Source organism: Gasterosteus aculeatus, chromosome 10 (assembly GCF_964276395.1).
Source record: "Gasterosteus aculeatus chromosome 10, fGasAcu3.hap1.1, whole genome shotgun sequence".
NCBI lineage: Eukaryota > Metazoa > Chordata > Actinopteri > Perciformes > Gasterosteidae > Gasterosteus > Gasterosteus aculeatus.
Genome location: NC_135697.1, coordinates 10927919 through 10938151, shown reverse-complemented (window position 1 = coordinate 10938151; position 10233 = coordinate 10927919). Strand labels below are relative to the sequence as shown.

Below are 10233 nucleotides of genomic sequence, written 5' to 3'. Positions count from 1 at the left end.
ATGTCGAATAAAGTCAGTGTGGTATGTCAGAGAAATGCTCATTGGAAACTATAGTATGACAAAAAAAGTCATAGGTCAAAGGTCAGTATAGTATTTATAGTCAACAAAAGCATTGAAAAACTTGTCCAAATATATATAAAACCATTCCATTGTACGTCATAAATGTCACAGTATCTAAAGAAAAATGTTAAAATGAGTAATATAAATCAGAGAATTTGTGTAGTATTTCGAAAAATGTTTTTTAAAACCCATCACACTTTAAGTGTGCCATTAAAAGTCGAAAGTCAAGTGTTAAATGACCAAACGGGCAGTGAGGTAGTATGAGAGAGTATTCTGTGCAGCATTTCTGTTGCTGGATGACAATAAAGGTTGTTGGGGGTTTAATTGCTTCATATTTATGTGTCATCTACCTTAAGCAACCTGAAAAAAGCACATTCCGGACTGATTTCTTCATTGGTCGCCTGCGTGTGGATCAACGATATGTAAGCACACTGAACACCAGGAATGATCTTAATACATAAAGGATTATTTTCTGTCTCACTTTATTTGACGATGATGTGAAAAGTAAAAGGCTGTTCATAACATTTAGACAATAAAAGAAGAATGTTATTCAAATCCCCCCCATAACTAATGGCTTCAAAAAATGTTCAGGTGTTCCAAGTGTGATACTTATTTTATACAACTTTTTCATATCTATACCTCATCTGTACATAACATAGTTACAGATACTGTAAAAAAAAAAAAGAAAAAAGACCAAGTATCCTTGTGGCATATTAGTGAAATATCTCCTATGTAAAATGAGAATGTACGTAAAGATCTTTTACATATACATATATATAGTTTTCTATTTTTTATGTTTTAGTTAAAACAAGTTATTGCCCCTCTTGAACATGTTGCATTAATTGTAGTTTTTTTTCTCTTCAAACTCTTACTTGAACTGAGCTCCCATGTGATACCAAATATCAAACTGACAAAACAGTAACGGCATGGACCGGTGTGTTTCTCCACTACGTATATGCGTCATATTTTTGGACATGTATGTTTTGGTGTTCTCCAGAAACCCTGATAATGACACATACCAAGATAGAATTATATACGCACATCTCACTTTGGTCTGCAAACCTAAACGGTAGAAAGACCCGTGGCAAATACAAACCATTGGCATGACATTATTGATTACAGGAAATTATGAGCCCTTGACCTACCAAAATTGCATCTGAACGATGTGTCATCCTTTTTTTTTTCATTCAAAAAGTTTGAAATTAATCTAAACAACAACAAAAAAAGCAGGGCACTGCAAAAAGAAAAAAAAAAACCAGAACAATACCTGATGATCTGCATTTGGCATTTTAGATTAACTAAAAACAAAAAAAGTCATTTTGTAATTTGGTAAATGCCAGGAGTGGGTTATTAGGTTTGATCGTTTGCTGCTACTTCCACTTTATTGCCCTCAGTGAATAAGTGCTAAACCAGTAGCACAGTAGGTATGATGATGTTGAGTCCACTGAGAATCTTGGCATTGACATGAGTGAGCTGATCAACAGGTTAAAATAACGATTCCTCAGCAAACGCATGAATCTAAATTGTTGGTGGGAAGATGAAAAGGACAGAGTGGATTCGTCACGACGTTTGCAAAAAAAAACAAAAAACAGAGGTAACTCTGTGAATTATACATTTCATTTCATGCCGTCTTGAGAAAAGCCAAATACCAAACGTTCCATACGCGGACGCCATCATGGGGGGCCTCAGCAAATTGTACACAATCACATATAATGTAATATATAAAATGTGCAGTTGGCTTTTCCTCTCCTGACGGGAGAACCGACCCTCTGACAGTGTCTCTCACTCGGCCGTGATTCTCTGGTGGACAAAAGGTGCGGGACGGGCCGGGACGGGCCGGGACTCCTGGGACGTCTGTGGGTCGGGGCTTCTCTGCTCCCGACCTCAGCGGGGGGTGGCGGTGGCAGGAAGGGGAAGAGCTCTCATGGACGGGACGAGAGGGTGGACATGTCCCGCTCCGCCTCGGTGTCCTCGACCGGCCTTTTTCGACTAAAGACAGTGTTCATGATCAGACGTCAACTTGCAGAGGAAAATCCACTCCGGCTGAAGTGGAGCTTTCGGACGAGTTCTCCCCCACCGTCCCATGCATTGAGGCAGTTGAATTGAAAGAAATCGATGACACGTTGTACAGTTTACAGACGACGTAGCTCGCCGGGAGGGGGGGGGGGGTTCGGCGCCAAATTCACCAAACGTACTGGAGGGTCCCGCAGGCTACAATATAGTAAGACAACAGGCACGGCGTTCAACCAACGCCTTCAAAACTAAAAACCAAGACACCCACGGTGAAACTTATGCTAAGAACAACCACCTCGCACTCCATAAAAAGTCCTTTTTCTCCTCAGTCTCTTTGAGTTTCTCCTGCATGAGGACAGTTTACAAAAAAACACAAACAAAGGGGGGGCGACACCGCGTAAATGACCGTTTCGCTCGGCGCAGCCTTCTTGGTCCCCGTTCAACAGCACTGAATTATATTTCCGTAGCAACTGAGGCACGCTCGCCGTTGCTAAGCGCAAAGTGACGTAAAGGCCCGTGTCTGTGCTTTATGCTCCATCAATGTGACCAAGCAGCTGGTGTCGCCACAGTCTTTGAACTGAACGCTACAGCAGTTTTTTCCACACGCCAGGCGTCCGCCGTCTTCACCACTTATGGAAGTTCAGGGCAACCGTTTCACCCAAAGTGATCGTGGAACCGGTAAACCTCGCATCCTCTCCAAACATCTCACCCCCCCCCCCCCCCCATGAGTGCAATTACCCCGCAAAGTAATTGTGCCCTCTCGCCGTTGACATCAAGGCATGCTGGTCAGCTGTGAGGGTTCGATCGGATGGACGTCGTAACGGTCGACGGAGGACACTCCGTGGGGATCAATATGACCAGTCACTGGCACGAACGCCTCGTCTCAAAAGCAAGCCCCTCTTACGCGCTGATGAAAAAAAAATGTGTGCGTTTCTTGGCGTAAAACACACATGAACAACAACTCTGTTTGTGCCTTTAAGCTCCATTTTCTAAAGATATGCAGTCTTGGAGATCTGTTAAAAGGCGTAGCGTCAGCATTCTGTACGACATGCTTTCTGAGGACATATTAAGCCAGTTGTAAAATATGAAAGGCCCATGCAGAGTCTGGTGGGACTTCTCTGATGAAACCAGTGGTGCCAATTTAGCAAAGTGGAAACCGAGCCACGCGTGTCTTTCTCCGAGTTAAGAAGAACAGGCAGCTTACGATGTTTCTCACTTTGCTGCCCATACGTTAAATTATCAACGGTTACACAAACCAGTTCAGATCTCCTCCAGACGCGTGTGTGATTCTCTGTGGGGTCCCGTGTCATGATCACCCGCTTCTGTTACAAGCTCTACATTTAGAACCCCTTTAATTTTCCATTCACATCATATACAAAGCGTACATTACATCAAAGTCAGAAATGATCATTATATACATGTCTCCACAAGAATGGGAAGGGGGGGGGGGTGATTTCTATTGTTGGGTTTTTGTAAAAATCCATGTCTCCAGACTGGTATCCAGTCACTGAAGCGGTGAAATACTCTGACAAGCTCACGCGTCGCCGCGAGCACATTCACACAACCGATAAGGAACAGAAAAAGACAAATCCCCTCTGAAGCAGATAAGGCTACACGTCAGGTCGGGGCTGGTCCGCCGCTCTTCTGCTATTGGGGCGTCAGTGTGTCTGCTGTTGTGAGTGTGTGTGTGTGTGTATTTGTGTTTGTGTAAATATGCGTGTGTGTACTTGCCCAGCAGATGAACAAGGGCCTTGCAGGGAGTTCATAAGAGTCATGTAGTGTCCACTCTGTCTCCTCCCACCCTTTCCTGACTGAGGGAGGGGGGGGGGTTCAGTTTTCAAGAGAGGCTGGGGTGAAGAAGCATACTCGTCCCCCCCCTTCCCCTCCTCCCCTCCTCCCCTCCTCCCCTCCCCCCCGGTCCTCCTTGTTCTGAGACGAAATACGCACATACGCTGGCGACATCAGTCTATTTGTTGTAGAAAAAACAGAACCATACATGTCTCCTCTTGCAAAGAGCCAGGTGGTGGTTGGAGGGTGAGGGGGGGTGGAGAAGGGTGGGGTCGGGGGTGAAAGGAGCTCACAGGCCAGAGACCATAACCCGGTAGGAGGGGGGCATGTGTCTGTGCCGTGGGCTGGAACCAGGGCTGCCGTTGGGGCTGGTGCAGCTGGCATCGACGCCTCCTATGGAAGGGAGGTAGGCGTGGTGCAGGATGGGGAGCTGCAAGGACAGTCGACGCTGTATGCTGCAGATTAGAATAGAGACAGTAACTAATCACATTTACTCAAGTACACAGAAGCATAATATACCGATACTTTGCATGTGTATTTTTTATTCTCTGTGACTTTTGAATAAAAGTTGGAAGCCCTGCAATCCCACTCGCTCTGACATCTTTTCTTCTATCTGCAATGGCAAAGACTTTGAGTGGAATGATTTTGGACTTGGGTTAGATTTACGTATTTCATTTACATATTTTATTAACTATAAATCACATAATCCTGACGCAATCTCTCACTGTACCGTGAAGTGGTGAGTTATCAAACGTACATCTCTTCAAAACAGACCGGCGAAGCGTATTTCATGCAGACATCAGCTTGTTTCCAATAGTTTTTTTTCCGATATTCTTCAGCACCCTCGATTCCTTTCTCCACTTCTGCTCACTAAACCCTAATCCGCTGTGCCTCTCAGCTTCTGGGATCATACGACAAAAAGAACATTTCATGCTTCCGCCTCCTGTGACAATTCTCACCTACTGCCGCTGCCAGCCGTTTGTAAGACATTTACATAACCAAATGGCAGTTATGTAAAATATGGAAAAGGGTGTAATGAAATCCGAGCTCAATCAGTGATAGATCGAACAGAGAAAAGCTCATATTATTAATAGGCATAGTCCGTTGTCCTGACCTTTCTATTTGTGATGGAAACACCTTTGTGTTTTAATGTTTTGATGTCCTCTAGCTTTATTGCTGCCATTCCTCTGTTTTCTCACATCTTTTAGACATTTTCTCTTCCTGTCTCTTTCGCTGCCTCTTTGTCTCTCTTCCCCCCCCCGTGTGATCAAACATTTATGCGGCACGGGAATAGCTCCAAGTGTTCCTTTACTTCTCCTCCCTGTCTATTTCCAGAGCTGCTTCCAATGCGAACTCTAAATCACTGGTTACATAAGCCCCTGTGACTCCTTCCCTTTTCTCCTCCTCATCTTCATCTCGTTCTCTTCGCAATCTAAACATCCTTCCCGCGGTAATCCGTCTTCTCTCTGTAACTGCCCTACGATATTGTCCCCCGCCCTCCCCCGTCGGCTGTCTGTCCCATGTCCATCTGTCCCTCTATGTCCCGCATTCTTCTCCTGGCTCTAGTTAAAACAAGTGTGGGATTGAGGGCTCTCGATGAAGCATGAAGTGACCCCCTCCCCCCCCCCCCCCCCCTCCCTCCCCTTCTACTCCTTCATTGATGAAGTCGACATCCTTCAGCTTTGCTTTTTTTATGAATACAAAGTAAATGTAGATGTGTCACAAGCTTCTGAGGCCATCCTCTCTGACAACGAATCAATCGCGCGTGTGTGTGTGTGTGTGTTTCGTTATGTGCTGCAGTAAGTCACCAACACAGCGGGACAAAGGATCCGAACGTAATTTGGTTACATGTATGTTGATGTGCGTGGGAGACAAAACTACAGGACCGATCTGTTGCCAGGGCAACCGCCTGAGAACTGCTGGCGGTTGCGACACGTGTAACTCGGAGTCTGATGAAAAAGCTGAAGCGACCGCGTGGAAGGGAGAGGGACATTAGAGGGGACAGGTGCCGAGGAAGCAGAAGAGCTCACTGTTCAGGCGAGTTGATGTCCTCGAGGGGACCTCTGTTTATTCTGGAAGGATCCATGGAGCCCCACTGCGCCTGAGGCTTCTGCTCCAGGTGATTCTTCAATATTGACTTCTCTCCATCTGGATGAAAAACACATGTAGGCATTGTTATGAATACGATGGGTCGTTTCAAATGGGCCGTCATACTTTACTGAGATGCTTTTCACGGGCCGGGCATCTGGGATGTGACTTTAAGGGACTTTTACAGGCCGGCCTTTGGTGCTAATAAGGCATTTGTTTCTCTAGTAGGTTGCGTATTCTTGCACTTGGAAGGTACTTTTGGATCTATATGGCGTTCCATTGATCCTGATACCACGCTGAAGCAATAACAATATGTTGATCCTGGTAGCCTCACATGTTAAGACTACCTGCATCTCCTGGTTTGAGAAGGGTTATTAGCAATGTTCTTTTTCATTCACACCACCAAAGTACCACCACTAGAGTTTATTAAGACGAGATACTTTGAAGGGACTAGAACCAAAGCAAAATACAAAACATGGACACTCCTCAAACGAATCCACAATCCCACAGAAAACAATGATTCACCCCTCAATCACTGAATGAATGATGCATATATGTTTCTATCTACAGCAAAGATAATAACAAATAAATCAAATCAATTGACATCCCTGTATTAATAAGAATTGTTGTAAACAGCCTCAAATGTGAAGACACATTTGGCTTATTCACAATAGTGACCTACTAATATGTCCTCGGTTTATTTCTTTTTTTACCCAAAAAGTAAAACAGATGCATAATCTATGACATTATATATGCAGGGTGATAAGAAAACCCAGATAAGGACCGACAAGTTTGGGACAACCGGGTAACGCGCGCAAAGACAAAGAAAGAGTCAAATAAGAGATTGAAACCCAATGAGAATTGTTGTAAACAGCCTTCTCATTTACATGTTGATCACTTCCCCTCTCCAGTTTTATCCCCAGTTGTTCCCAGCGTTTGCTGACCCGATTCACTGATCACATCACTCCATGCGCCGATTGGACATCTGACCTTCCTGTTTTAAAGCAAACCCGTCCTCCGTGCATCACAGAAAAACCCACAGCTGTGTTCAAAGCCCCAAACACAGATGTGTTCAAAGCCCCAGACACAGATGTGTTCACACTCGTACGTATTCAGAAAAGACGTTCATGTCGCATAGAAAATATACGGTTGTCGAGTTATTTTTTTCTTCAAATGTCAATAGACCGCAGACTGCTGCTTAGTTTACCGGCGTCTGTGGTTAGAGAGGGAGAGAGAGAGAGAGGGAGAGGGAGAGAGGGAGGGAGAGGGAGAGGGAGGGAGAGGGAGAGAGGGAGGGAGAGGCCTCTCAGTGAGGGTAATCGCTGTTGACACGGCGTTCTACACTTATAACAGTGACTCGTTCACGGACCTCAAAACATTTAAACCAGCTTTCTTATGAATGCTGATGACTGCAGCTCAGCGCCGGCGATGAAGGCGATGAAGACGGTGAAGACGGTGATGACCATGTTAATGACTGCCAAGCAAAAGCAGATGAGGCCGAGCAAAGATTACACGCCGGTGATCTTTGAAGACGGCTTAGCGGCCTGTGATTTTATTTCCATAATGTCAGATTGATGTTTCTGAGCAGCATCTAATGTGCCGTCTCTCCTTGTCTCATCTCTCTTCCTCCTTCTCTTCTCACAAGATCATTATCGTGTGCACTTCAGTAGAAGTAATAGCGAGGTCAGTCTAAAACTGAGATTCTTACTTTGACGAGGCCAAAAAACAGTTACCTGTATTTTTCTTTTTAAACTTTTCTTTTTACCAACTCCAAGTGGTGGCCGTGGGAAAGGTATTCGCTCCTTTACCCGCAGGTTTTGAAATATGACAAATTCACACATTCTCTCTCCGGCTTCCTCTCGCAGTCCAAAGATATTTTGTACCTGTACGTAACACAGCTAAAACCTAAGTGTGTAAGGCGGAGAAGAAGGAGACACAGAACGAAGCAGAACAAACTAAAAGACAATTAGGAGGCATCTGAGACGTTGCCCCGGGTGAAAAGAGTGACCGACGACCTTCAGTCTGCATTACCATGAAGAACTTCTCAAACAAGCCTGCTTTGGAACTGCGGAATGATGCCTTCCCAAACTGAGAAGGATCTATTCCTTGAGAGCAGCTTTGTTCTGGCGTGTGCGTCAAATGCGCCGTAACCGGCTGCCGTTCATCACGTCGCCATCACTGCGCATCTGTTAAGACGGTGCATCATGCAGAGCCATGCTGCTGGGGGGGTGTGAGGATTCCCCGATTCAATTTGAGGACGCCGGTTTGATAATGTCACAGACACAGCTGCAGGAACTCAAACAGCCCGGGCGGTGAACAACAGAGAGGCACGACACGTATCTTTAGATTTCAGCACCTTGCGTTTCTCTCACGCAATGCTGGTTCACCTCAACTCCACCTCCTCACCACACAGACAAACAACAGGCCACAATTATTAGGTGTAAAATCAAGAGCGGCTTAACAATGAAGGTGGGAGAGAAGTGTGACTATAGTACGTGTAGAACTTGCTAAGCAGCAGCGGCGTGTGCAGGTACTGATCCCATGACTCATCCCAGGAAACGTCACGGACCTGCTGTCAGACAAAGTGCCCGTGTGTTCCTTCTTCACCTGCAGCTGACAGGAGCTCCGGCAACGGAATAAAAGACGCGACACTTTTAGGAAAAGCCAGCCGAATATGCGAACGTGATGGGAAAACTAAAGCCAAACAGACGAACGTGCTCAGCATCTCATCACAGCCATACACATGACTTCATAATAAATCGCATCACGCTAAATTGAGGTGAGGCAGGACTGAATTGCATCTTAGCGAGCTGCTCATTTTTGGGGGGTTTCCAGCTCCGTCTGCGCGAAGCGGCATCAAACAGTTCAGCCGAGCAGCTTCAGCGCGTTAGAGAGGAAGCGCGCCGTCTGGCATCAACACGCGTAAAAGCTGTTTCCCCGCCGACAGGGGGGACCAACTATTCGGGGTGAGCAGATCCCACTCCTTTAGTCTTCATACCGGTACGACTCGTGTGTTTTAGGTATCTGCCGTTAGAAAGCACGATCTGATACGTGTTTGATTATGTATGTGTCACTATGTGGTAGAGACTGAGATGGACTGGATTGTTATTTATTAAAACAATGGCATCCGGTATATGATATCAGTATTGGTATTGCTGCAGTTTTCTACCCGATGAAACATTGAATAAGTGCTTTCTATCTACTGAATGGATACAATAGGCGACAGAACGCCATCGAGCCAGTTCTCACCTTTGCCGTCTGTGAAGTTGCGTATGCTGAGGATGTTGTTGGCATCCGGGTAGTGGTTCTGTTTGATGTAGGGAGTTTTCTCTGGGGTGTCTTGCAGCTGCATGGTCACTTCTTCCAGCTCTTTGTCCAGCTTTTTAAACAAGAAAGTATTAGTTCATGTTTTTTTTTTTTAAGAGGGTGAAACCAATGATTAGTACAGCGAGTGTATTGTGATCAGAAACTGAACAGTCTCTCATTACACAAATCACAGAAAAAAAATAGTGCTTTTCTGTTTTTCAGTCACTCAATGTCAGTGCAGAGCCATGCGAGCATTTTAAGGCAATAAAATGGAGAGAAGGTAACAACCGCATCTCTGTCAGAATTGCTTCGCTATTACAAATTAAGTAAATTCTATTTGAAAATGGACTAAGGAGAGGCAGTTAAATGGTGAGCTAGTTGAATGATCGGCTTTTTCTTCCTTCTCTTGTTCAACTTGTGCTCAACTGCAAAAAGCTTTTATGCACCTATTGCATTGAAACCCTCTGCATGGCTGTCTTGTTTTGTGAAATGACAATAAACGTAAAAATGAAAGTACAACGTGAACGTTATTCTTCAGGTCAGACCTCTGTAATCTTCATACGGAGGCGGTGGTTATCAGTTTGAAGACCGTCCAGGCGCGAAGTGTTGGCCTGGTTGACGCTGGTGACTGAGGTGGAGGTCTTGGAGTCCTCCTTCTTCTGGTTCTGGGTGAACTTTAACCTGCGGTTCTGGGTCGCTGCGTCGGGGTTGGTCCTCATGGTGATTAACTGGAAGAGGCGTTTGGGGTTTTAGTGAGCTTCACTCTGATATAAAGCTTTATGGAGGAGAAAGGCTACACGTGTAAGACACGGGACTGGTTTGTGACCCAAAACATAACACACACACACACACACACACACACACACACACACACACACACACACACACACACACACACACACACACACACACACACACACACACACACACACACACACACACACACACACACACACACACACACACACACACACTGAC

The 10233-nt window shown here is 45.3% G+C and overlaps 1 protein-coding gene across 1 annotated transcript in view; it reads right to left on the bottom strand.

Moving 5' to 3' along the window:
• Positions 1–525: 525 nt before the first annotated feature.
• gabbr2 (gamma-aminobutyric acid (GABA) B receptor, 2) overlaps positions 526–10233 on the bottom strand; it is a 127776-nt gene continuing 118068 nt past the window's right edge. Inside the window, exons 16-19 of the mRNA XM_040188886.2 lie at positions 9801–9983; positions 9199–9328; positions 5892–6009; positions 526–4316 (exon numbers count right to left, since the gene is read on the bottom strand). Of these exons, the coding sequence (XP_040044820.1) occupies positions 4151–4316; positions 5892–6009; positions 9199–9328; positions 9801–9983 (597 nt within the window). The 3' untranslated portion in view covers positions 526–4150. The remainder of the gene's footprint in view (positions 4317–5891; positions 6010–9198; positions 9329–9800; positions 9984–10233) is intronic.